Source organism: Nerophis ophidion, linkage group LG12, assembly GCF_033978795.1.
Source record: "Nerophis ophidion isolate RoL-2023_Sa linkage group LG12, RoL_Noph_v1.0, whole genome shotgun sequence".
Classification (NCBI taxonomy): domain Eukaryota; kingdom Metazoa; phylum Chordata; class Actinopteri; order Syngnathiformes; family Syngnathidae; genus Nerophis; species Nerophis ophidion.
This window is the reverse complement of record NC_084622.1, coordinates 8,274,410-8,302,286: the sequence shown is the minus strand read 5'-3', so window position 1 is coordinate 8,302,286 and position 27,877 is coordinate 8,274,410. Positions and strand designations below refer to the sequence as shown.

General features: G+C 39.2%; 1 protein-coding gene across 5 annotated transcripts in view; it reads left to right on the top strand.

The window, feature by feature from the left end:
• LOC133562931 (periphilin-1-like) overlaps positions 1-27,877 on the top strand; it is a 94,337-nt gene that overhangs the window by 34,924 nt on the left and 31,536 nt on the right. For 4 of the 5 annotated variants that reach the window (XM_061916768.1, XM_061916769.1, XM_061916770.1 and 1 more), the window contains 4 exons: positions 6,008-6,081; positions 7,678-7,929; positions 10,071-10,132; positions 24,558-24,614. In XM_061916768.1, coding sequence (XP_061772752.1) covers positions 6,008-6,081; positions 7,678-7,929; positions 10,071-10,132; positions 24,558-24,614 — 445 coding nt within the window. Of the gene's footprint in view, positions 1-4,902; positions 5,651-6,007; positions 6,082-7,677; positions 7,930-10,070; positions 10,133-24,557; positions 24,615-27,877 lie in introns of those variants that run through there. The other variant, XM_061916771.1, reaches the window with a different exon arrangement.

Sequence of the window (27,877 nt, the reverse complement as noted above, 5' to 3'; positions counted from 1 at the left end):
GGGCGTCCATGAAAAAGACGGCGCTGAGATGGCAGCATATGTTGTTCCCAAACCTGTATGTACCTTTCAGAAATAATGGTGCCTTCACAGATGTGTAAGTTACCCATGCCTTTGGCACTAATGCACCCTCATACCATCTTAGATGCTAGCTTTTGAACTTTGCGTCGATAACAGTCTGGATGGTTCGCTTCCGCTTTAGCTTGGATGACACTGTGTCGAATATTTCCAAAAACAATTTGAAATGTGGACTCAGTCCACAGAACACTTTTCCACTTTGCATCAGTCCATCTTAGATCATCTATGGCCCAGATGTTGTTGATGAATGGCTTTTGCTTTGCATAGTAGAGCTTTAACTTGCACTTACAGATGTAGCGACGAACTGTATTTACTGACAGTGGTTTTCTGAAGTGTTCCTGAGCCCATGTGGTGATATCCTTTAGAGATTGATGTCGGTTTTTGATACAGTGCTGTCTGAGGGATCGAAGGTCACGGTCATTCAGTGTTGGTTTCCGGCCATGCCGCTTACGTGGAGTGATTTCTCCAGATTCTCTGAACATTTTGATGATATTTTGGACCGTAGATGTTGAAATCCCTAAATTTCTTGCAATTGCACTTTAAGAAAGGTTGTTCTTAAACTGTTTGACTATTTGCTCACGCAGTTGTGGACAAAGAGGTGTACCTCGCTCCATCCTTTCTTGTGAAAGACAGCATTTTTTGGGAAACTGTTTTATACCCAATCATGGCACCCACCTGTTCCCAATTAGTCAGCACACCTGTGGGATGTTCCAAATAAGTGTTTGATGAACATTCCTCAACTTTATCAGTATGTATTGCCACTTTTCACAAGTTCTTTGTCACGTGATGCTGGCATCAAATTCTAAAGTTAATGATTATTTGCAAAAAAAAAAAGTTTTATCGGTTTGAACATCAAATATGTTGTCTTTGTAGCATATTCAACTGAATATGGGTTGAAAATGATTTGCAAATCATTGGATTCCGTCTATATTTACATCTAACACAATTTCCCAAATCATATGGAATCGGGGTTTGTACATTAAAACATTCTTCTTCATACTACATTAATATATGCTCATTTTAAACTTTTTAATTCAGAGAGAGAAATCACAACTAAGTCAATTCAGCAAAACTTTATATATATTAAACTGGGCAGAAAGGTGGAGAGGGGTTAGTGCAGTGGTTCTCAAATTTTTCTTGTCATCCCCCACTTTGGACAAGGGGGAGTTTTCAAGCCCCACCTGCCCCCATCGCCCCAACAGAACGCTAATGCCATGATTAACATTTTCATATTTATTGAACGTCAAGTAACATTCAAATTGTATACATTCAAACTCAATAACATAAAATAACATCAAGTTCAACAATAAATAAAATAACTGTGCAGATGTGGTATAACTTGCATCAAGTTCAATAATAAATAGAATAACTATTCTGCCAGTTTTCTTTGAAAGAAATGAAGTGGCTTATTGACGTGATTGGGGTGTGTGGTCTCGAGGTGTCTCTTTAATTTGTTGGGTCTCATGCTGTCTGCTGCTAACGGTCTCAGAGGGGTCTCTCCTCTGCCCCCACCACCGTTGCCGTGAATCCAAGCGCAAGATACCCTTATTTTCTTTTCGGTTGGCTTTTTGGTTGATTAAGCCCGTCAGATTTTTGTTTCTCTGCAGGCGCCGGCTCTGAATTGACGACCTTTGAGGTGCGAGTCACAAAGTTATCCATTTTGTGTAATTGTGGTCCACACATTAGCCTGCTACCCATCCGCGTGAAAGATTGTTCCGCTTAGCCCCGCCCACATTAGTTGCTGTTGCTATGTCTGTCAAACTTTCGCTCCTATCTAGAAATTTAAAGCCTAGAGGAAAAATAAGTAATTCACACTTATTTACATAACGGATTTCACAGACAGAATCACTAGGTGATTTACAGTGTGTATAGAAAATGAAAGCATAGTAAAAAAAAAAATAATCTAAGAATATAATTAAAAAAATATTTAAAGTGAAATTTCCTCCCGTACCTCGCGCCCCACCTATCATGTGTCTATTCCCCATCAGTGGGGCCCGCCCCACACTTTGAGAAACGCTGGGTTAGTGCATCTTCCTCACAAGACGAAGGTCCTGAGTAGTCCTGGGTTCCATCCCGGGCTCGGTATCTTTCTGTGTGGAGTTTGTATGTTCTCTGCGTGACTGCGTGGGTTCCGTCCGGGTACTACGGCTTCCTCCCACTTCCAAAGACATGCATCTGGGGATAGGTTGATTGGCAACACTAAATGGTCCCTAGTGTGTGAATATGAGTGTGAATGTTGTCTGTCTATCTGTGTTGGCCCTGCAATGAGGTGGCCTCGCCTTCCGGCCAGATGCAGCTGAGATAGGCTCCAGCGACCCCCCGTAAACCAAAAGGGACAAGCGGTAGAAAATGGATGGATGGTTATTTGTTAAACAGTTATTAAGACAGAAACATTCATGTCATTTCCAAAACAGAAAGTGCAAGATTGTCAGAGACATTTTAAAAAAAGCTATGAGTGTACATTTGTGCATGACGTCACTAAGATGACATATCAAAATAACACAAAATTAAAGTGCACTTTTTGTACAGAAAGCCACTACAATAGTTTAAAACAAATAAAGTGCACTTTTGTGCATGATATCGCTTAAGATTTTTCAATAACATTCAAATAAAAATGAGCTGCATAATAGTAAATCAAATCGGTATGTGGTGGGTTACTGCGGACGTTATCTCCGTATGTTGTTCACTATTTTTTTCATACAGTGTTGATGTGGAAATGTTTGCCCCGGCATTTAGTTGGTGTGGCACCAAACGGAGATGATGACATGCGCAGTAATCATTTTTCCTTCTCTAGCAGGTGACTTTTCCAATGATGCTACACATTAGCAGTAATGCTACTTTTTGTAGCAACGCTTCTGCACCACACTTGACAAACCTCAACATATTCCCACTTGAAGCCAAACCACCGCTCGACGATGGACCCCTGCTGTTTTCTTGGGAATTAATTCTTCCTTTGTTTGTTACCAGATTGGCACCTTCTTTCCCTTGTATTACCACTCGCAACACAGCAAACGTTACCCATGCTGCTACCTCTCTGTTCCGCGAGGGCGTATATGTATGTGACGTATGACTTGACAGTATGTGACGTATGTAAGAAGGTGCGCTTGCTGTCTGTGAGAAGGAGACACAAGAAAGAGTGGGAAGAGCCTGGAGAGTAATGCCAGCAGCTAAAAGCAACTGCGTGAGAACGTATACTCGAATATCACGGTATAGTCATTTTCTATATCACACAGAGACAAACCTGCGATATATCGTGTATATCGATATATCGCACAGCCCTACTACAATAGTTTAACACAAATAAAGTGCACTTTTGTGCATGATGTCACACAAGATATTTCAATAAGTGTCAATTAAAAATGAGTTGCATAATAGGAAATTAAATAGCAGTGCTGCTACCTTCTGAGCAACGCTTTTGCCGCATAATTGTTCAACATATTCCTGCTTGAAGCCAAACCAACGCCAGACGATGCACTCGAGCTGTTTTTCTTGGGAATTAATTCTTCCCTCATTTGTTACCAGATTGACACCTTTTCTCTCTTGTATTGCCACTCGCAACGCACCGTTAGCATCACAGCTAATGTTACCCATGTAGCTACCTCTCTGCTCGGGGTGGGCGTGTGACGTTGCACACGTGACATATGTAAGATTATGCGCTTGTTTAGCTATCTGTGTGAAGGAGAGACAAGATAGTGGGAAATGCATGCAGTGTAATGCCCACAACTAAAAGCAACTGCTTGAGAACGTATACTCGAATATTACGATATAGTCATTTTCTATATTGTACAGAGACAAACCCGTGATATATCGAATATATTGTTATATTGCCCAGCCTTACCCTAGTGTGTGAATGTGAGTGTGAATGTTGTCTATCTGTGTTGGCCCTGTGATGAGGTGGCAACTTGTCCAGGGTGATTGATTCCATCAATAAATCAATGTTTATTAATATAGCCCTAAATCACAAGTGTCTCAAAGGGCTGCACAAACAATAACGACATCCTCGGTACAGATCCCACATAAGGGAAAGGAAAAACTCACAACCCAGTGGGACGTCGGTGGCAGTGACAATGATGACTATGAGAAACCTTGAAACCTATTGAAACTTTTATTAGTAGATTGCACAGTACGGTACATATTACAATGGTGACACATACGTTTTTCAACTTGTTTAAGGCGGGGTCCACATTAATCAATTCATGGTAGTACCCTGCCTTTCGCCCGATTGTAGCTGAGATAGGCTTTAGCACCCCCCGCGACCTCGAAAAGGGATAAGCGGTAGAAAATGGATGGATGGATGGATACACTGTAATTTTCTCTGCATCCCATTTAGATTTTACCAATGTGCACCGTCATCATCTTCACAGCCACTCTAGAGAGTATGGCGAGGTATTGTCCATATTGTTAAGTGCATCCGGCAGTGGAGGCTCCTCTATGGGGTCTGGGGGCCCTAAGAGGTTAACCCCTTTACTACTGTTGCCCCAGGTGGCCCTGGCTTACTACCTGACTTCCCCCTAGGCAGGGATACGGTGAAGATCTCAACGGCGGAACAGGCGAAAGGCGGTAGATTTATGAACTACCACAATGACTGCGATGGTCCCTGACCCGATTCTGTCAAGGATCATGTGGTTACTGTCTGTGCACCAGTCTCCCCATGTTAAACTAAGTCACGCACAGGCATCCTCCATAGAGGGATACACCGCCGATGATGATATCGTTAATTCATATTTCGTAGTCACAGCTCCTCAAGGGGGTAGCAAAGTGGGTCCCCCAATTCCAACCCTTAATGCTGAGTGTCAAGCAGGGAGGTAATGGGTCCCATTTTTCTTATGATCTTTGGTATGACTCTAACGGGATTTGAACTCACGACCTACCGATCTCAGGGCGGACACTCTCCCCACTAGGCCACTGAGTAGTAGAAGTGTTCAAAGTTCAACGTGATGCTGATGAGAAACACGGAACTAAAACACGGAACTGGTTAACAGGTGGAGAGGGAAAAAGAGGATGTTGGGTAAATCTCCGGGGATCCAGTTTCTGCCGGTTGGAGGGTAGCAACAAGTATACTGTGGCCAATATAATTGAATCTGCAATAAAAAGTATCATAAAAATAATCAAAATTTCATGCCTCCTTGTACCATTGCGTCCTTGATGTACAGCATTAGGACTTCAATGTGTCCAACACCTAGCTCTGAAGGGTCATTCTAATGCAGTCCACTTACAATATGTCCTGAAGGGTGTTTCCTTTCCCCTGCCCTCGAATGTAACCTAGTCAGTAACAAGAGCCAAGATTCATTAGAGGCAAGCTACCATTAAACAGCGGGATTTGTTTTTTTTTGACTCGGTCTTACGAGATACTGTAGGCTTCTCTACCGGGTATACCAAAAAAGGAAGCGGGACTACGCTGAACCAACACAGGATAGTAGAACTAGGCGAATTGCCTCGCCATCCAGCTGAGTAGAGCCTACGTCGGTGGAGCAGCCGGTAAAACTGTCTGTGCTGAGCGGACAGGACCCGTTGAACGGAGTGCTGGATTTTGAATCGTAAGAAGAGATTGTGCATCAATCACCGGAATCGAACAGTAAGCATACTGTATACTGTAGTCTTCCCCTTTACATAACCTGTTCCCTCACCAGCTTGTTACAAAATCATTTTTATGAGTGTGTTTGTAATTTTTAGAGTTTGCTACGACAAAGTCTTTGTTCTGACTCACAACAAACTCTAGACAATGCTTTTGCGCCTATTTTTACCGACAAAAGGGGCCTTGCTTCTCTGTGAGACATTTGGACCCAACTGCTTTGTAATCGGTCAACGGTCTCCTATTGCAGAATAAGATAGTAAGATTTTTGCTCCAGGCAATTCCAACTGGAGCGGTATTAAAATGGTTTGACACAAGTCTTGCAGGTGATGTACGGAAAATGTCCTTTGTCCTTTTCAGTGGCATTCCGACAGCGGTGGTCCTCATTACGAGAGTGTTACGAGCAGCACATTACAGAGATGGACACAAGGGAGGTAAGATGTTGTTTTAGGTGGTGTTGACGCTTGTGGTTGGGTACAATGGACCTGACAGAACAAATATTGGTGCACACTTTGAAATGGTTTGCTAAGCATTAGGCAAGTAACAATAGCAAAATCTCACGATACGATATTGATAGATACTTTATTGATTCCTTCAGGAGAGTTCCATCAGGAAAATTTAAATTCCAGCAGCAGTGTACAGAATTGAGATCAAATTTTAAAAGTAAAAAGTAAACACTGAGGGTATTAGTGGAAATAAAATAAAAACATTACAATAAGAATAAATATTAAAACCAACAATAATGTTTTTTTTTTCCCGCATTGTCATTATTGGGCTGTAGAATTCTGAGGACAAAAGTGAATTTGTTCCATTTTGGAATAGGGCAGTAACATAACAAAATCTGGAAAAAGTGAAGCGCTGTGAACACTTTCCGAACACGTAAAGATCATTCACATAAAAGATAGACAACACCAACTTCAGACATAAACAGTAGAAATAAATACACAGACTTGGATATAATAATAACATGAAGATACATATATAACAGTAGGTTGCTGCATGACTTCAGCTTCGGACGGATAAGGAATAAACTATTGACAATTGTAGTTAATGGAAAAGTTCTTAGTGCTTAGGTGCAAGTGGGCTAATTTGCTGCTTGTAATAAATGGGCATTAGGAAAGAAACTTTTGGCTGAGTTTAAGTGTTGCAGATAACTCTATTGCACATATGGTTCGCATTAACAGATGTGTTTACGCATGGAACATTATTCCAAACAAGCATACATGAGTTTATCTATGTTTGAAATATTGCACAGGATATGACTACATAACAAAGTATGTACTGACATAAATGAAACATGGTAACTATTTTGTCGGTACAAATTTAACATTGGTGCATGTAGAGTTCCCTACAGGTATGTTCACATTTGTCTCGTTTGGATCAGTCAGAACAGAACAAGTCCCGGTGCTCTTGCTCTGCTAGGACAGTTTGTGTACTCATATGTACACGTGATCATCCAAACCCTGGTGTGCATTAAACAACAAACTGTATTTATTTATTTTATTTTATTTTTAAAGTCTGTTTGAAAAGCTTTCTGTTAAAACTTGGCTGGTAAGTATATCAATAATAATAATAATAATAATAATAATAATAATATATTTTATTTGTAATAAGCACTTTACATTGTAGCTCTTTGAGGTTGTTTGCTCAGTGTATTAAAAAAAAAATATAATGATAAAAAGATAATAAAAATAAATACAAATAAAAACTAGAACAGCGTAATAGCTACAACTAGTATGCACATATCTATAAAAATACATTTTGAGATTAGATGATCAAAACAACCTAACATACTTTTTTTAGTGCGGAAGATGACATTTTGGCTTGTAATTTTTTTGAGGTAAGTCACACTGGAATTTGGTCCTATCACAAAACCAGTGTGACACAAGTCCCTCTTTTTTAAACTTTGTTTGTTTTAATGATTAAATTTCAGACTATAAGTGTGGAATTCTCCAATGCTGACATTGTAATTGTGTAGTACAACTATTTATTATCTGTTACATGAATCTGATTAAACTGTGTATTTTCAGGTCACTTTGCATCGAGTGGTCAACATTGTTGAAAGGAGGAATCCCCACCCAGGGGCGGTAGCCTATGACCGAGCTTTTGATGATCCGTGGTACAATGGAGTTCCAAATTATGGGGACCGTCCAAATTATCAAGAAGGCCCTAATTTTCATGGTGAAAACCGCCACGTGGAAGACGACTACCCTCCAAGCCGATACTACGACGACAACCCCAACTATGGCAATGTCCGTAGCGAGTCACCACCCCACCATCAGGTTAACTTGCTATCACACTGTTATTTCTAACTTGTTAGTGGTGCACCCAAATGAAAACCTTGGGCCGAAAGTTAGAAAATGAAGTCCGAAAACTGAAACACGGAAATTATTATGCCAATTACAAAACCCAACACTAGTGAAGTTGGCATGTTGTGTGAATTGGAAATAAAAACAGAATGCAAAGATTTGCAAATCCTTGTCAACCAATATTCAATTGAATAGACTGCAAAGACAAGGCACTTGACGTTCTACCTGGAAAATTTTATATTTTGAAAATATTAGTTCATTTGGAATTTGATGCCTGGAACATGTTTAAAAAAACTGGCACAAGTGTCAAAAAAGACAGAGAAAGTTGAGGAATGCTTATCAAACACTTACTTGGAACATCCCACAGGTGAACAGGGTATTTAGGAACAGGTTGGTGCCATGATTGGGTATAAGAGCAGCTTCCATGAAATGCTCAGTCATTCACAAACAATAATGGGGAGAGGGTCACTACTTTGTGAACAAGTGCGTGAGGAAATTGTTCAAGAACAACATTTTGTCAACCAGCTATTGCAAGGAATTTAGGGATTTCGCCATCTATGGTCCGTATTATCATTAAAAGGTTCAGAGAATCTGGAGAAATTACTGCACATAAGCAGCAAGGCTGAAAACCAACATTGAATGCCCCTGACCTTTGAACCCTCAGGTGGTACTGCATCAAAAATTGACGTGTGTAAAGGAAATCACCACATGGGTTTAGGAACACTTCAGAAAACCGCTGTCAGTAACTATAGTTTGTTGCTACATCTTTAAGTGCAAGTAAAAACTCTACTATGCAAAGCGAAAGCCATTTATCAACAACACCCAGAAACGCCGCCGGCTTTGCTGGCCCCGAGCTCATCTAAGATGGACTGATGGAAAGTGGAAAGGTGTTCTGTGGTCTAACGAGTCTACATTTCAAATTGTTTTTGGAAACTGTTTCTCCGGAACGAAGAGGAAAAGAAGCATTCGGATTGTTCGAGACTCAAAGTTCAGAAGCCAGCATCTGTGATGGTATGTTGGTGTATTAGTGCTCAAGGCATGGGTAAATTACACATCTGTGAATGCAACATTAATGCTGAAAGGTACATAGAGGTTTTGGAGCAACATATATTGCTATCCAAGCAACGTTATCATGTGTGGCTTCATAGTAAAAGAGAGCGGGTACTAGACTGGCCTGCCCTTAGTCCAGACCTGTCTGTCATTGAAAATGTGTGGCGTAATATGAAGCCTAAAATACCACAATGGAAACCCCGGACTGTTGAACGAGCAAGAATGATAAAGAATTCCACCTAAAAAAAGCTTCAAAAATTGGTCTCCTCAGTTACCAAACTTTTACTAAGTGTTAAAAAGGAAAGGTGATGTAACACAGTGGTAAAAATACCCCTGTGCCAACTTTTTTGCAATGTGTTGCTGCCATTAACTTCTAAGTATAATGATTATTTGCAAAAAAAAAATGAAGTTTCTCAGTTCCAACATTAAATATCTTGTCTTTGCAGTCTATTCAATTGAATATAAGTTGACAAGGATTTGCAAATCATTGTATTCTGTTTTTATTTACGAATTACACAACGTGCCAACTTCCCTGGTTTTGTATTATCATTACATTGCATTAATGGCTACAACTGTATAGTAACCTCACTAAAATGAAATCATTGCCATTGTAGAAATTAATAGTTATCTTTCAAAGAACTAAACTTTTCTAAAATTCTAAAAATATTTACCATTGGTATTTGAACAATAAAATAAAAACAATAATGTAAAGGCAAAACACTGACATAGTCGATGCACTCGGGCCCACTTTCCTTTTCAGTGTGGTGTTCTCCACATAATCAGAGTGAATGGATCGGAATGCTTTGATTTCTGATGATGATGATTTATATAGACAAAAACTAAATAACTAAATAGTTTAGACGTTTTTCAAGCTAATTCATATCATCTGTGTATCTCTCTTGCATTGAGTACTCAAAGCATCCTGTTTCGGCAATGTTTCAGTGCTAGAAGTCTCCAGCCAAAAGCCAAAAACGCAACATTGGGCAATTTTTGGAGAAAATGCGATACATCACAATTATTTAATTTTTTGTGAGTTTTATTTTCCCTCCCTCCTTTCTCATCAGGAGCCACCCTATCAGCGTCCACGTTATGGCAGAGATGATTTGAGGCATCAGTTGCGCTCAAGGTGAGTTCTATTGTTTGCTTCATTTACAGTATTTGGGCTGCTGTCGTGTTTCTTTCTTCCGCGAGGACAGAGTTTCATCAACGCAAGGTACACAAGCCACCTGTGTGAAATGTCAGGGGTTCATACTGGCATTGTGGATGGAACTGCAAAATGCATGTTTTGTACGCGCAAAAGAAAATCATTTATTTTAATTCGGATTTCGTGTGTAGGGGAGCAGGAAATCCTCAGTGTCCAGTTCAGAGAAGGCTGAGGAGCGATTGAGGCGGGGTTGGAGAAAAAGGAAAACCGGTGACTCACACTGCTAAGTATGCACAAAAAGCAGGCGATAAAAGAGCGACAATCAGAATCAGAAATACTCTTAATAATCCCCGAGGGGAAATTAAGATTTTCAGCACAACCCCATTCAAGATCAGACAAACATAACAGGGAGACAGAAGGATAGAACATTACAGGGAGACGGAACAGGATTGCTGATGGGTCACCCAACATCCGGTGCCACTTACAAGAAAGGTGAGAAACGGGAGGGGTTGAGAAAAAAAATATTCAGTCTGAGCCTGGGTTTCTGGAAAGGGGGTCCAGACTGAGGCTAAGGGGGGGGAAAAACTCATAGCCATAGCACACATAATCATGTGCGTAAAAGGGAAACCTCAAATAACACAAAAAATATTAAAGACATTAAAAGAGCAGAGCTGATGCAACCAGCCACTTCTACACACAACCACAAAAGTAAAACAACAACAACAAAAAAACATGTACAGTATTTTTCGGATTCTAAATCGCTCCGGAGTATACGTCACACCAGCCGAAAATGCAAAATAAAGAAGGAAAAAAACATTTATACGTCGCACTGGAGTATAAGTCGCATTTTTGGAGGACATTCATTAATAAAATCCAACACCAAGAATAGACATTTTAAAGGCAATTTAAAATAAAGAATAGTGAACAACAGGCTGAATAAGTGCACGTTATATGATTCATAAATAACCAACGGAGAAAGTGCCTGGTATGTTAACGTAACATATAATGGTAAGAGTCATTCAAATAACTATAACATATAGAACATGCTAAACGTTTACCAAACAATCTGTCACTCCTAATCGATAAATCCCATGAAATCTTCTTCCTCGATGTCGCTTCTAAACAACTCTGCCAACTCCAAAGGTATGCGCCGCTTCCTATTGTCGTTTTCTGCTGCATATTTCACTATGTCCAGCTTGTAATCTGCAGTACATGATCTCCTTTTCGGTGCCATTTTTGTTCAGCCCTTTTCAGTTTTTATAAGTTACCGCCAACGATGAAATGATCCATTTTAATAGCTACTGCAGTAGAATATAGCATATGGCAGTTACAATTTCATGACCCATAATGCACTTCTGCCATGACCCTTCTGTTGTGGCTGACAGGTGCTCCGGGTGGTGTGTGACGTCTATTTCCGCTTCCGCCCGGTCTAATAGCACCAGATCCCTTTTATATCCCCACATTCTATTAAGTTATGTTTTTAATATTAGCAGGATTATTTAATACGCCTGTAACAGTTCATAATAAGTAAAAGTATGAAATAATAAGTGTGCTCCCAGCTGAGCACAAGTTGTGACTGGCATTATTTATTATATATATATATATATATATATATATATATATATATATATATATATATATACACACACCTCGATGGATCCCTATGGCCATTACCGACTCTTAAAAAAAATTAAAAACAAGAGATACATATTAGAAGTAAACAATACATGGAACGGTTTAGTAGGTTTGAATCGTGTTAGTTGTATTGTAAAACTTACAAACGTTACTCTGAGTGATGAATTACGAAACCATACAAGTACAAATGCTAAGGACAACTAGTGGCTGGAACTGCACTTTTAGTTCCGGTTCAAGGCACTAAACAGAAATAAATTCTGTTGACGTTCGACTCGCAGCACACGCAGTGAGCAAACTTGTCCAAAAAATGGCGCCAATCACAAAATTTAACACACCTTTTCAGTCTCTGTGGGTGTTTTGACTGGACTCTCAAGTTATTAACTGTATCCACTCGGCATCCATTGCACCGGTCACCCAGGGGGGGTCCCCACATCTGCAGTCCCAAGGTTACTCGTTGTTCCCATTGGGTTGAAATTTTTCTTGCCTAAGCCGAGGCTGTCGCTGTGGCTTGTGCAGCCCTTTGAGACATTTGTGATTAAGGGCTATATAAGTAAACTTTGATTGACTGCTATTTTAAAGCCAATATCGATAACTTCCTGCTTCTCTAGACCAGTGGTTCTCAACCTTATAGATATAGAAATAACTAAAACTTGTTGAAAAATAAACAAGTGATTTAATTATAAATAAAGATTTCGACACATAGAAGTAATCATCAACTTAAAGTGCCCTCTTTGGGGATTGTAATATAGATCTATCTGGATTCATGAACTTAATTCTAAACATTTCTTCACAAAAAAAGAAATCTTTAACATCAATATTTATGGAACATGTCCACAAAAAATCTGGCTGTCAACACTGAATATTGGACAGTTGCATTTTTTTTAACAGTTTGTGAACTTACATTCATATTTTGTTGAAATATTATTCAATAAATATACTGTATTTATAGAAGGATTTTTAAATTTTTGCTATTTTTAAAATATTTTTAAAAAATCTCACGTACCCCTTGGGATACCTTCAAGTACCCTCAGGAGTGCGCGTACCCCCATTTGAGAACCACTGCTCTAGACCAAATACCAATAACCTAGTTAATCCAAAGAGGTTCATTAGGTCTTCAAAAATGTATGCGATTTTCTTATTCTTACAGACAGACCTGTGTTTATTTCCGTACCTGACGGTTTCGGCCACAACTGTTGCCTTCCTCAGAGGTTGTCACGTGATGTTGCTGTGATGTGTCTGGTCAGCTGATTGAAACAGATTTTGGTGCTGTCTTCCTGCATGCAGTAGCAGGCTGACAGCGCCATCTGCAGCCCGACCTCTTCAGGACTTAGTCCCAGGTCTGGAAAAGTTGGTACGCCCCCTTGTCCCAGTTCAGTTTGGGCGGCGCCTTTCCGGATCTCGATGGCTTCTTTTATCCAAAGATGGTATTTGTTGCTCTCATTGCCGATGACAGGTGCGTTGTCCCAATCCATGAGGTGGTTCTCCTTCTTGCAGTGGTCAGACTTCAGTTGTTCTTGTTCTGCGTGTCGTCTGGTGGCTTGTGTGCATGCTTTTGATGTTTGTTTTTTACATTTTTTTATATGCTCTTTCTCCCTGATGTTAAAGTCTCTGCCAGTTTCTCTAACCTATGATTTGTTGCAAGAAGGCAACAGTTGCGGCCGAACTGCAACCCTACTGCAGGTCCCTAAACATTGCATGGATGCAGCAGCAGAATGCGTTATGTTTGGCTGCAAAATTATACTTTGACGAAATAAAAGCATGTTTTATTGTAAGTTCATGAGCTGCAATATATTTACGACTATATACAGTACGGCTTTGAATCTTTTGGTCTCCCACGATTCGATTCAATATCGATTTTTGGGGTCACGATTCGATGATATATCGATTTTTTTCAATTCGATTCGATTCTCGATTCAAAAACTATATTTTTCGGATTCAAAACGATTCTGTATTCATTCAATACATAGGATTTCAGCAGGATCTACCCCAGTCTGCTGACATGCTAGCAGAGTAGTAGATTTGAAAAAAAAAAAAGCTTTTATAATTGTAAAGGACAATGTTTTATCAACTGATTGCAATAATGTAAATTTGTTTTAACTATTAAACGAACCAAAAATATGACTTATTTTATCTTTGTGAAAACATTGGACACAGTGTGTCGTCAAGCTTATGAGATGCAATGCAAGTGTAAGCCACTGTGACACTATTGTTCTTTTTTATTATTTTTATAAATGTCTAATAATGTCAGCGAGGGATTTTTAATCACTGCTATGTTGAAATTATAATTAATATTGATATTGTTGTTGATAATATTCATTTTTGTTTCATTACTTTTGGTTTGTTCTGTGCTGTGTTTTTCTCCTCTCAATTGCTGTTTATTCCAGTTCTGAGTGTTGCTGGGTCAGGTTTGGTTTTGGAATTGGATTGCATTGTTATGGTATTTCTGGGCAGTGGTTTTTTGGATTGATTAAAAAAAAAAAAAAAAAATTCTAAATTTAAAAAATTTAAAAAATCGATTTTTTAAAAATGAGAATCGATTCCGAATCGCACAACGTAAACAATTCGATTCTTATTCAAATCGATTTTTTCCCACACCCCTAATATACAGTATAGACATAATATTTTAGTGTATTTCATTGGGAAAACTTAACGTCAAAACTAGACATGTCCTATAATGGCTTTTTTACCGATATCCGATATTCCGATATTGTCCAACTCTTAAGTACCGATTCCAATATCAACCGATACGATATATACAGTCGTGGAATTAACACATTATTATGCCTAATTTTGTTGTGATGCCCAGCTGGATGCATTAAACAATGTAAGAAGATTTTCCAAAATAAAGCAACTCACGTTATGGAAAAAAATGCCAACATTTCACTGCCATATTTATTATTGAAGTCACAAAGTGCATAATTTTTTTTCAACATGCCTCAAAACAGCAGTTTGGAATTTGGGACATGCTCTCTCTGAGAGAGCATGGGGAGGTTGAGGTGGGCGGGGTTGAGGTGGGGGGGGGGGGGTAGGGGGTAGCGGGGGGTTTATATTGTAGCGGCCCAGAAGAGTTAGTGCTGCAAGGGGGTCTGGGTATTTGTTCTGTTGTGTTTATGTTGTGTCACGGTATGGATGTTCTCCCGAAATGTGTTTGTCATTCTTGTTTGGTGTGGCGCATATTTGTTACGGTGTTAAAGTTGTTTGTACGGCCACCCTCAGTGTGACCTGTATGGCTGTTGACCAAGTATGCTTTGCATTCACTTGTGTGTGTGAAAAGCCGTAGACACAGTGGGGCAAAAAATATTTAGTCAGTCAATTTAAGTTCTCCCACTTAAATTTATGACAGAGGTCTGTAATTTTCATCATAGGTACACTGTAACTGTGAGAGACAGAATGTGGCGGGGGGGGGAAATCCAGGAATTCACATTGTAGGAATTTTAAAGAATTTATTTGTAAATTATGGTGGAAAATAAGTATTTGGTCAACCATTCAAAGCGATCACTGATGGAAGAAGGTTTTGGCTCAAAATCTCACAATACATGGCCCTATTCATTCTTTCCTTAACACGGATCAATCGTCCTGTCCCCTTAGCAGAAAAACAGCCCCAAAGCATGATGTTTCCACACCCATGCTTCACAGTAGTTATGGTGTTCCTGGGATGCAACTCAGTATTCTTCTTCCTCCAAACACGACGAGTTGAGTTTGAACCAAAATGGATGCATGGATGATACAGCAGAGGATTGGGAGAATTTCATGTGGTCAGATGAAACCAAAATATAACTTTTTGGTATAAACTCAACTCGTTGTGTTTGGAGGAAGAAGAATACTGAGTTGCATCCCAAGAACACCATACCTACTGTGAAGCACGGGGGTGGAAACATCATGCTTTGGGGCCGTTTTTCTGCTAAGGGGACAGAACGATTTATCAGTGTTAAAGAAAGAATGAATGGGGCCAAGTATCGTGAGATTTTGAGCCAAAACCTCCTTCCATCAGTGAGAGCTTTGAATGGTTGACCAAATACTTTTTATTTCCACCATAATAAATAAATAAATTCTTTAAAATTCCTACAATGTGAATTCCTGGATTTTTTTTCACATTTTGTCTCTCACAGTTGAAGTGTACCTATGATGAAAATTACAGACCTCTGTCATGATTTTAAGTGGGAGAACTTGCACAATCGGTGGCTGACTAAATACTTTTTTTCCCCACTGTATTATGTGATTGGGCCGGAACGCAGAGGCAGTGCCTTTAAGGTTTATTGGCGCTCTGTATTTCTCCCTTCGTCCGTGTACCACTCCGTACAACGGCGTCTTAAAAAGTCATAGATTTTACTTTATAAAACCGGTACCGATAATTTACGGTATTACATTTTAAAGCATTTATCGGCCGATATTATGAGACATTTCTAGTCAAAACAACAGAAATTGCATGCTTCCGGGCACAGCAGCACACGTCTTTGGAAGCAAACATGGCGCCTGTTGTTTAGTTGTCTATACTTAATTTATGCATGACTCTGTCACTAGTGGTACGCGGGCCCCTTATAGTGGTACGCCAAAGAAGTGCAGTGTTTTTACTGATCAAAACTGTAATGTTACATTGGCCAAACATTAAATATACTTGGTAAATAAAACCTCAGCCTTGCTTTTAATGAATGCTTACGCTTACTACACTACTGTGTTTTAATGTTGGTCATGATGGTGATATTTGGAGAGCCAAGTGTTTTCTGAGGTGGTACTTTGTGAAAAAAAGTTTGAGAACCACTTATCTATTCTGTTTAAAGTTGTAATTAGGCAAACCATCCACTAGATGAAGACAAAATGCCAGTTTTAAAATGTTCTTCCTTCTGTAATATAATTATAAGGGATTGCTTGACTATTTAAGTTTTAGATTATGTTACATGTATTATTTGTACTACTTTTCCCTGGACCCTAAGGCAGATTACTTCATTAACACTTACGGAAGATACATTTAGAAACATTTCTTCGTAAACCCAAAAGCTTAATCCTGGACTGAGTCGCTAAGTCCAGCTGCTGTAAACGCTACATCAACACACACCCACTTCTCGCCTCTGCCACCTCCAACATACCAACAGTTTATGGGCTCCCACCCCCCTTTCTAGGAGTCATACCAGGCTAAAATGGGGGACAAAGGGCACTAGTGTCTACTCACAGCCAGAGAACCCCTCTCTAGCCCACCCTAATAGCCCTAATAGGAAAAACAGGCGGACCATTCCCGCTTTAGTTAAAAGACTCTCACATATCATGGATATCGAGAGCCGTGCAGATTAATCCTAGCCTCTTTTTTGCATTGGATTGATGACTATCCATATCATTAACAGTGAAAAAATGTATGCTAAATTAACAATATCAAGCAACATGTTTGTATTTTATAGATGGGTATATATAGCATGGATTTACCCATACTGTCTATTATACAATGTTTTGTATCATGTTTTAACATTTATTTTTCTATTTCATGCTGTACTTTTTTTTTCCATTATTCAAATAGATTTGTCCATGCATTCATCCATTTTCTACAGCTTATTCCCTTTGGGGTCGCTGGTGCCTCTATCAGCTACAATAGGCGGAAGACGTTGTACACCCTGGACAAGTCTCTACCTCATCGCAGTCGCCACCTCATATATTCGTTATATTTGGTTTACTAGATATTGTTCGTACTATTTTTTTGGGTGTTTTTCTATTGTACTGAACAGTGAAACATTGATTTACAAACTTAACCGATTTTTGAACATGGTTTGTTGATCGTTAAAGTTTTTATGGTGAAGCAGAGTTTCCCGTAAGAATCAACGGGGGCGGTATGGCGTAGTGGGTAGAGCGGCTGTGCCAGAAACCTGAGGGTTGCAGGTTTGCTCCCCGCCTCCTTACATCCAAATCGCTGCCGTTGTGTCCTTGGACAGGACGCTTCACCCTTGCCCCCAGTGCCGCCGACACTGGTGAATAAATGATGCGTGGTTGTTGGAGGGGCCGTAGGTAGAAAACTGGTAGCCGCACTTCCGTCAGTCTACCCCAGGGCAGCTGTGACTATGAAAGTTGCTTACCACCACCACATGTGAATGAATGATGGGTTCCCACTTCTCTGTGAAGCACTTTGAGTGTCTAGAAAAGCAATATATAAATCTAATCCAGTATTATTATTTTTAAACAAGAATAATTGGTTGAAGGCTTGACAAAAACTCTATTTTAGTAAAATAATGTACCCTTTGAAGACACTGTGTGTGTGTATGTACATATATATATTAGTTTAAAGTAAAGTACCAATGATTGTCACACATACACTAGGTGTGGTGAAATTTGTCCTCTGCATTTGACCCATCCCCTTGTTCACCCCCTGGGAGGTGAGGGGAGCAGTGAGCACCAGCGGGGGCCGCGCCCGGCAATCATTTTCGGTGATTTAACTCCCAATTCCAACCCTTGATGCTGAGTGCCAAGCAGGGAGGCAATGGGTCCCATTTTTATAGTCTTTGGTATGACTCGGCCGGGGTTTGAACTCACAACCTACGGACACTCTAACCACAAGGCCACTAAGTAGGTTATTACTAGGGGTGTAACAATTGATCGATAGATTGATTTTTATTCCCAAATTTCAAATGTAACGATTTATGCTCGACAAGTTTGCCTTCCGGAAGACATGTTTCAACACAAGATCATTTTAAAAGGCAATCGTTTGATTTGATCTATATTTTAAAAAAGAAAACATTGCATTTAAGATCGGCAGACTTAATATGAACTTCAACACGCTTAAAAATGTAGAAGTTGAACGTTAAATCTATTTTTTCAGTCTGTGACATCATCAAAACAAAAATCAGGAAAATCCGGCAACAAATGCAACAAGACTATATCAGTGATTACAAAACGATTGCGAAATGTATAACAAATGCAATCAACACAGCACAATAACTTAAAGCCGCTACACAACTTTAAGCTACAAAAATCGCAACCGCCTCCTCTGAAGTGACAGCGTAGCAAGTTGCTCCAAGAGATGGATGAAGGAGGAAAAGGAAATTAAAAAGTGAGGAGAAAAACATTCACCTGGGGATAGGTTGATTGCTAACACTAAATTGGCCCGAGTGTGTGAATGTTGTCTGTCTATCTGTGTTGGCCCTGCGATGAGGTGGCGACTTGTCCAGGGTGTACGCGGCCTTCCGCCCGAATGCAGCTGAGATAGGCTCCAGCAACCCCCTCACCCCCGACCCCGAACGGGACAAGGGGTAGACAATGGAAGGATGGAGACAGGCGTCTTGTCCATACGCAAATGCATACTTTTGCCTTTAAAAAGGCAGACTTTTGCAAACGCTGGCCAAACTGTCGAGTTGCGAAACTCTCAGCTCGACATATGCTTCTACACTGCTTGTACTGATGATATCGTGGTTGTGCGCCGTCGTTTCCAAAGCTCAACAACACGCTTTGTTGGCTTTAAACACACTTTAAACCAGGCCTGGGCAATTATTTTGACTTGGGGGGCCACATTTAGAGGGAAAAAAAATGTGTCTGGGGGCCGGTATATCTATTTTTATGAACACTAATACAAATCTGTGTTCGTGTGGACCTGGCCATACATGCTTCCGCACACCTGAGACCCTTTCTGTCATCTGCGACATCAAGGTGGAGAACAGATGCTGTATGGCCAGGTCGGGGAACTTTATATTTAGCAGGTAAATCTACTTTTAAAATGTTGGTTACTGTACTTTTTTTGAAAATTACTTGAATGTTGAAAATGTGGGCAGACAAGTGTTGCTTGCACTTTATTCGAATAAGATGTGAATGCATTGGTCATTAATTGTTGTTTACTTTTTTGTTTATATTCAGAATTATTTTATACATAAATAATAGGAAAAAATAACAACAAAAAATAACAGTAATATTAAGAACCTGTCCAGTATCCACTATTTATTTAACAGTCACACTGTTTGATTTGTTTTGCCGAAAAGATACTGAATTGATATCAACTCACTGCATCGTTTCATATCGCATCGTTCCAAAAAAAATTGTGGTTGAATCGTATCGACAATCCCAAATACCAAATCGAGTCATTGTTAAAACAAATTGTTCTAACCCTAAAATAAAAAATAAAAATGAATATATATATATGTATGTATATGTGTGTGTGTGTGTGTGTGTGTGGGAAAATCACAAGACTACTTCATCTCTACAGAACTGTTTCATGAGGGGTTCCCTCAATAGTCAGGGGATTTTTTTTTTTAATATATATATATATATATATATATATATATATATATATATACACACACACACACACACACACACATATATTCTATATTCTAATCGAGTCACTGTTAAAACAAGTCGTTCCAACCCTAAAATAAAACAATAGAATATATGTGTGATGACAATGACTTGATTAGAATAAAAAATATATAAAATAAAAAATAGAATATGTGTGTGTGTGTTCATATATATATATATATATATATATATATATATATATATATATATATATATGATCCATTTTTTTATTTTATAAAATGAAAAAATTGAAAACGTTTGCATATATATATATATATATATATATATATATATACACACACACACACATATATTAAATTATTTTATTTTAGGGTTAGAACGATTCGTTTTAACAATAACTCGATTCGGTATTTGTGATTGCCGATACGATTCAACCACAATATTTTTTTTTCTTTAGAAGGATGCAATATGAAGCGATACAGTGAGTTGAAATCGGTTCAGTAACTTTGTGTGTGTTTGTGTGTACAGGCCAAAAGTTTGGACACACCTTCTCATCCAATGTGTTTTCTTTATTTTCATTACTATTTACATAGTAGATTGTCGCTGAAGGCATCAAAACTATGACACCTGTGAATTGAAAACCATTTTAGGTGTCTACCTCTTGAAGCTCATTGAGAAAATGCTAAGAGTGTGCAAAACACTAATCAAAGCAAAGGGTGGTTATTTTGAAGAAAGGAGAAAATAAAACATGATTCCAGTTATTTCACCTTTTTTGTTACGTACATTACTCTACCTGTGTTCGTTCATAGTTTTGATGATTTCAGTGACTATCTGCAATGTAAACAGTCATGAAAATAAAGACAACCCATTGATTTAGAAGGTGTGTCCAAACTTTTGGCCTGTGCTGTGTGTGTATACTGTATATACAGACACACACAGTCAAGCCCAAAATTATCCACACCTCTGTCAAATTTTGACGTTAAGTTACTTTTATTGAACCAGCAAGTTTTGTCTTGACTGGAAATAACACAGGCAGAAGATAAAACTATTTACAAAACACATCATTGTGGGGAAAACATGTTTCACAGGTTTTATTTACATTTGAAGAAAAAGTGGCATGCCTAAAATGAGTCATACTTTTAGCAAACTGTCAGAGTCCATGGGAAAACTCAAAGTTCTATACCATTCCAAATAGTCCAAGCTGTTGTAAAGCATCCTAATTACCCTGATTCATTGGAAATAGCTGTTTTCATCAAGTCAACAGGTGAAAAACAGCAGCTCTCTGCAGTTGGTTTGTGGAAAGTCATGGCTTGGACAAAATAACTCACTGGGGACCTATGAGCGCTCACAAGTCCGGAAAGGGCATATCTAAATGTTTTCATCTTCCAATGGCTACAGTGCAAAGTATTATTTAAAATACAAGACGTTTTTACACTGTAGAAAATCTCAGAGGACGTGGTCGGAAGCCAAAAGTGACACATGTGCTGGCCAGGTGGATAGGCGAGAAGAGTGAAAAAGATCACCACCAAGGCCATCCTGGTAGTTCTGGCCTCTACTGGCAGACAGTCCAAGGAACACTGCACAATGCTGGGTTCCATTGGTGCAGACAAAAATAGGAAACCCATTCTCCTGAAAAGGCACGTTAGAGCTCATTTGGACCAAGAGAAGATTTCTGGAGACAGAGAGAGGATGGTGCGAGAAGGAGGGGCAGTGATTTACGGTTCGGATAATGATTCCCCTTCTCTTTTCTAAGTGTAAGTCCACAGCAATTCCCTTCTTTTATTAGGACCCTTATTTGGTAAACAAAATGGACAAAACTTGGGGAATGGCAACCGAGTAATAGCCTGCATAAACAGGATGCGACATAGAGGGCTCCGCCTCTCCAAAATGGCCACGCCCATCTAGGTTTGGGTGAAATGGCGTTTTATTAATATCTCAATATTTTTGAGCCATGTCACGATACATATACATCGCAATATTTTGCTTTAGCCTTGAATGAACACTTGATGCATATAATCACAGCAGTATGATGATTCTATGTGTCTACATTAAAAAAAATCTTGTTCATACTGCATTAATATATGATCATTTTAAACTTTCATGCAGAGAGGGAAATCACAACTAAGTCAATTGACCAAAACTGTATTTATTAAACAGTTATGCAGTGGCACAGAAATTCATGTAATTTCAAAACAGAAAGTGCAAGATTGTCAGAGACATTTTAAAACAAGCTATTAGTGCACTTTTGTGCATGATGTCACTAAGATGACATATCAAAACAGCACTTATTAAAGTGCACTTTTTGTACAGAACGCCACTACAATAGTTAAAAAGAAATAAAGTGCACTTTTGTGCATATTGTCACACAAGATATTTAAAAAAACGCAAATAAAAATGAGCTGCGTAATAGTTCTGTAATAGGTTCCTGCAGACGTTATCTCTTTCTGTTGTTGATTTTTTTTTCATACGGTGTTGATCTGGAAATAGTTGCTTCGGCATTTTGTTGGTGTGTCACCGAACGGAGATGTTGATATGCAGTTTCAAGCACTCTTCATTCTCAAGTGGGTGATTTTTCAAATGATGCTACAAATTAGCAGTGCTACTACTTTTTGTAGCAACGCTTTTGCCGCATAAATGTTCAACATATTCCAAATTGAAGCCAAACACCCTGTGCTGTTTTTCTTTGGAATTACTTCTTGCCCAATTTGTTGCCAGATTTGCACCTTCTCTCTAACGTATTACCACTTACAACGCACCGTTAGCATCTCAGCTAATGTTACCCATCTAGCTACCTGTTTGCTCGGGGAGGGCGTGTGACATTGCACGCGTGACGTATAAAGAAGGTGCGCTTGTTTAATTCTTAGTGAGAAGGAGAGACAAGAAAGAGTGGGAAACGCATGCAGTGTAATGCCCATAGCTAAAGGCAACTGTGTGAGAACATATACTCGAATATCACGATATAGTCATTTTCTATATCGCACAGAGACAAACCCGCGATATATCGAGTATGTCGATATATCGCCCAGCCCTACGCCCATGTCTACTGTACTGCACAGGAAGTCATGTCCTCAGCGCCCTTAGGCTTCCAGCGGCACACACAATTAATGAATGAATGACGTGTTTGTACCCTAAGACAGTGGTTCTCAAATGGGGGTACGTGAAGGTATGCCAAGGGGTACGTGAGATTTTTTAAAAATACTCTAAAAATATCAACAATTCAAAATTCCTTTATAAATATATTTATTGAATAATACTTCAACAAAATATGAATGTAAGTTCATAAACTGTGAAAAGAAATGCAACAATGCAATATTCAGTGTTGACAGCTAGATTTTTTTGTGGAAATGTTCCATAAATATTGATGTTAAAGATTTCTTTTTTTGTAAAGAAATTTTTAGAATTAAGTTCATGGATCTCTATTACAATCCCCAGAGGGCACTTTAAGTTGATGATTACTTCTATGTGTAGAAATCATTACTTATAATTGAATCACTTGTTTATTTTTCTACAAGTTTTACTCTGGTTAGGGGGTACTTGAATTAAAAACAATTTCACAGGGGGTACATCACTGAAAACAGGTTGAGAACCACTGCCCTAAGACATGGTTTGCACACGGTGACACTTTTGGCTCCATTTAAAAGGTCATACATCTAAAAGTTCCCTAACAAATCGAGGTTCCACTTTACAGCAATCTTTTTGATGAATTTTATTTTATAGCACTATTTATTTTTTCTGTTTCTTTATTTGCTTTGAAAATCCAACACAGATGTCACACAATCAGTCATTTCTGAGACATGGAAAGAGGTAGGATTAACAATGCTCTGCTTTTTCCTATCACGATGTCATGTCGGTTCAGCATGTCCCCAAGAAAATAAACCATTACCAAACCTAACAATTACAGGGACGTAAATAAGCTTGCTAATGTCTTGGAATGTATAGTGTCTTCTGGGATATGTTGTGGTTGTGTATGATCGCTGCGTTTTGTGGCCTCCTTGTATAGCCTCCAATATTTCTAACCTTCAATATAGTCGGAATGCTACCACCACCACTTTCTGTACATTCAAGTCTCTTTTTCTGCAGGAATGCTGCCATCACTGGGTAGCTATGGTCCATTGAGTTGAGACAGAGGCCTCAACAGTCATGTGCTTTTGGAACATTCACACCTCTACACATACACGTAAAGACAGGCGTCCATGTATGGAGGGCGTTGATCGCTTTAAGACAGATGTTGGGAATTGGGTCGTTGCCATCCATCACATGACTTTCAGCTCCTTATTTAGATTGAATTCACCAGTGGTTCCTGCCTTCAATTGAGGGTAGACAGTGCTGAGTTGGTCTTATTTCTCAGACCAAAGTGAAAGATTGCCTCTATTTCCACAAATTGATCAGTGTGCCTCAGCAGGTCTGAATTTAAATCTTTGTGGTTTTTGCCTTCTTCCCTTCAATGGCCGTTTAATTCCATTCACCCAACCATTATCCACTTTGCCTCCTAAACCAGTAATGTTAGCGAAGGGGCACATTTTCATTTACTGTGTGTTCTGTTTTTCAGGCAAAATGGCCAACCCGGTCCTTATTACAATACCAGAGGTCGGGGCCACTCTCAAAAGTAAGTCACTTCCTTTTATGTCAGTGTCATTCAAACATTTTTAATCCTTGTGTACAAAAGTTCTATATCAAGTCACACATGAGCATATTACATTTTTATTATACAGACTTTGTCAAGTAAAATAACACTTACCTGCTCAGTGGCCTTGTGGTTAAAGTGTCCACGCTGAGATCGGTAGGTCGGGAATTGACACCCCAGCCGAGTCATACCAAAGACTACAAAAATGGCACCCATTACCTCCCACCCATTTTGTCACTCAGCATCAAGGGTTGGAATTGGGGGTTAAATCACCCAAAAATATTTCTGAGTGCATCCACCGCTGCTGCTCACTGCTCCCCTCACCTCCCAGGGAGTGAACAAGGGGATGGGTCAAATACAGAGGACACATTTCACCACACCTAGAGTGTGTGGGACAATCATTGGTACTTTAACTTTAACCTAAGGCACAATGCAAAGGAAAATCAACTTTGATTTACTTCAAAGTAGTCCGTGTACAGCTTGTATTACATGTTGCTTTAAAGATTCACTATCCATTAGGGGTGCTCCAGAAATAGATTCACATCAGAATCATGATCCCTAACTTTGAAAAATCAATCAAAATAAGGATAAAAACATTTAAGAGAAGCTATTACATACTGGCTGCGTCATGTCAGCAGCCAAGAAGAACTTCTTAAACCTGTAACCTGTTTAAAAAATGTTTTATTATCACTTTTAGACTTGAACTTAACTTCATTGGTTTTGTGACAGAGCTCCTAACTCAAAACACTTGTATCTGAAATGGTCTTCCATTTAAAAAAAAAAAAAAAGGATTTGATAGTATTTTGATTGGTGGTAGGCCCCTCCCCAATATAGCGCAATTGTAAAATGTAACATGCCCTTTAAAAAGAAAAAAGATAGCTAGATAAGTAGTATTTAGATAATACTGTATAAAAACAATACGATAGAAAGTATTACTAACAACTACAGTAGTTTTATGAAGTAATAATATTGTACCATTACATTGGAGAACGGACTTCTTCAGCAGCAGTTCTCTAAGTTTTTTCACCAAGTACCACCTCAGAAAACGCTTGGCTCTCCAAGTACCACCATAATGACCAATAATAAGTTACGATAGAATAGTAGGCCTAAGTATTTATTAAAAACAAGGCAGAGGTTTTATTTAGCAAGTATATGTAATATTTTGGCCATTGTAATATTACATATATTGTATTTCCTTGGATAGCCGCTGGGCATGTAATATAAGCCTGCCTTGAATTACTGCCGGGTCAAACTCGCTCCCCAAATTTATTACCGCATGCTTACTTTTACCGCCGGGTCAAATTTGTGACGTCACGAGTGACGCTTTCCCTGTTGTCATTTTCAAAATGGCGGAGGAGTTTTTTTTAAACTTTTACTATGTATAAACCAGGGGTCTTGTTCCACAGGTATACAGATCACACTGATGGTTGTGATATAAAACAACTTTAACACTCTTACTAATATGTGCCACGCTCTGTGAACCCACACCAAACACATTTCGGGAGCACATCGGCTCTGTAACACATTATAAACACAACATAAGAATTACCCACAATGCCATGCATCCATGACTCTTGGCTATATCAAACACCTCGCTAGCACCAAACCCCCCCCCCTCCATGCGTTGGTTGAGGTGGGCGCGTGTATAATATAGCAAAGAGTCATGGATGGATGGCATTGTGGGTCATTTTTATGTTGCGTTTATAATGTGTTACAGAGCCATGTTCTCCAGAAATGTGTTTGGTATGGGTTCACAGAGTGTGGCATATATTAGTAAGAGTGTTAAAGTTGTTTATATCACAACCATCAGTGTAAAAGGTATGGCTGTTGACCAAGTATGCATTGCAATCTCGTATGAGAAGCAGTGAAATGCATGCGTCCGGCCGGCACGCAGATAGCGATGTGTAAAGGCGGTCGCGATGACATGTTGTAGAGCAGTGGTCGCCAACCACTGGGCCGCAGCCGCAGAATAATTTTTTATTATTATTATTTTTTTTTAATCACTCTCAATTTTTTACTGCATGCTATTGGTAAGCGCACGGGTAAGAAGAGGTTTTAAATTCATAAGCGCCTGCTTACTTTTACCGCGTGCCTTGAATAAGCGCAGGAGTGAGAAGAGGTTTTAAATTAATTAGCGCCCTGGCGGCTATTAAAGGAAATACGGTAGTTGAACAGTAACATTGTGTTTGAATATTTAAAAATAAAACACTTTGGTGTACCACTAATGGCAGAGCCGTGTATAGAGAGAGTATGGCCAACTCTGTTGCAAGGGTTGTAGCAAACATGACGCCCTATAGTCACGTGAGGGCCTTCCGACCAATCAGGGAATTGCCAGAGAATCTCCTAAATCAATACAGGGCGCCATGTTTGCTACCGACTTTGAAACAGAGTTGGCCATACTCTCTGTATACACGGCTCTAACCAGTAGTTCCTATCATCAAATTTTGTTTAATCTGATATCACATGGACAAAGATAAGACCTTCTGTAGGAAAGTTCTGTGGTCAAATTAAACAAAAATTGAGCTGTTCGGCTACAATACCCAGCAATATGTTTGGAGGAGAAAAGGTGAGGCTTTTAACCCCAGGAACACCAGCCTACCGTCAAGCATAGTGGTGGTGGTATTATGCTCTGGGCCTGTTTTGCTGCGAATGGAACTGGTGCTTTACAGAGAGTAAATGGGACAATGAAAAGGAGAATTAACTCCAAATTCTTCAGGACTACCTAAAATCATCAGCCCGGAGGGTGGGTCTTGGGCGCAGTTGGGTGTTCCAACAGGACAATGACCCCAAACACACGTCAAAAGTGGTAAAGGAATGGCTAAATCAGACTAGACTTAAGGTTTTAGAATGGTCTTCCCATAGTCCTCACTTAAATGTCTGGACAATGCTGAAGAAAAAAGTCTATGTCAGAAAACCAACAAATTTAGCTGAACTGCACCAATTTTGTCAAGAGAAGTGGTCAAATATTCAACCAGAAGCTTGCCAGAAGCTTGTGGATGGCTACCAACAGCGCTTTACTGCAGTGAAACTTGCCAAAGGACATGCAACCAAATATTAACATTGCTGTATGTATACTTTTGACCCAGCAGATTTGGTCACCTTTTCAGTAGACCCATAATAAATTCATAAAATAACCAAACTTCATGAATTTTTTTTTGTGACCAACAAGTATGTGCTCCAATCACTATCTAAAAAAAATAAGAGTTGTAGAAATGATTGGAAACTCAAGACAGCCATGACATTGT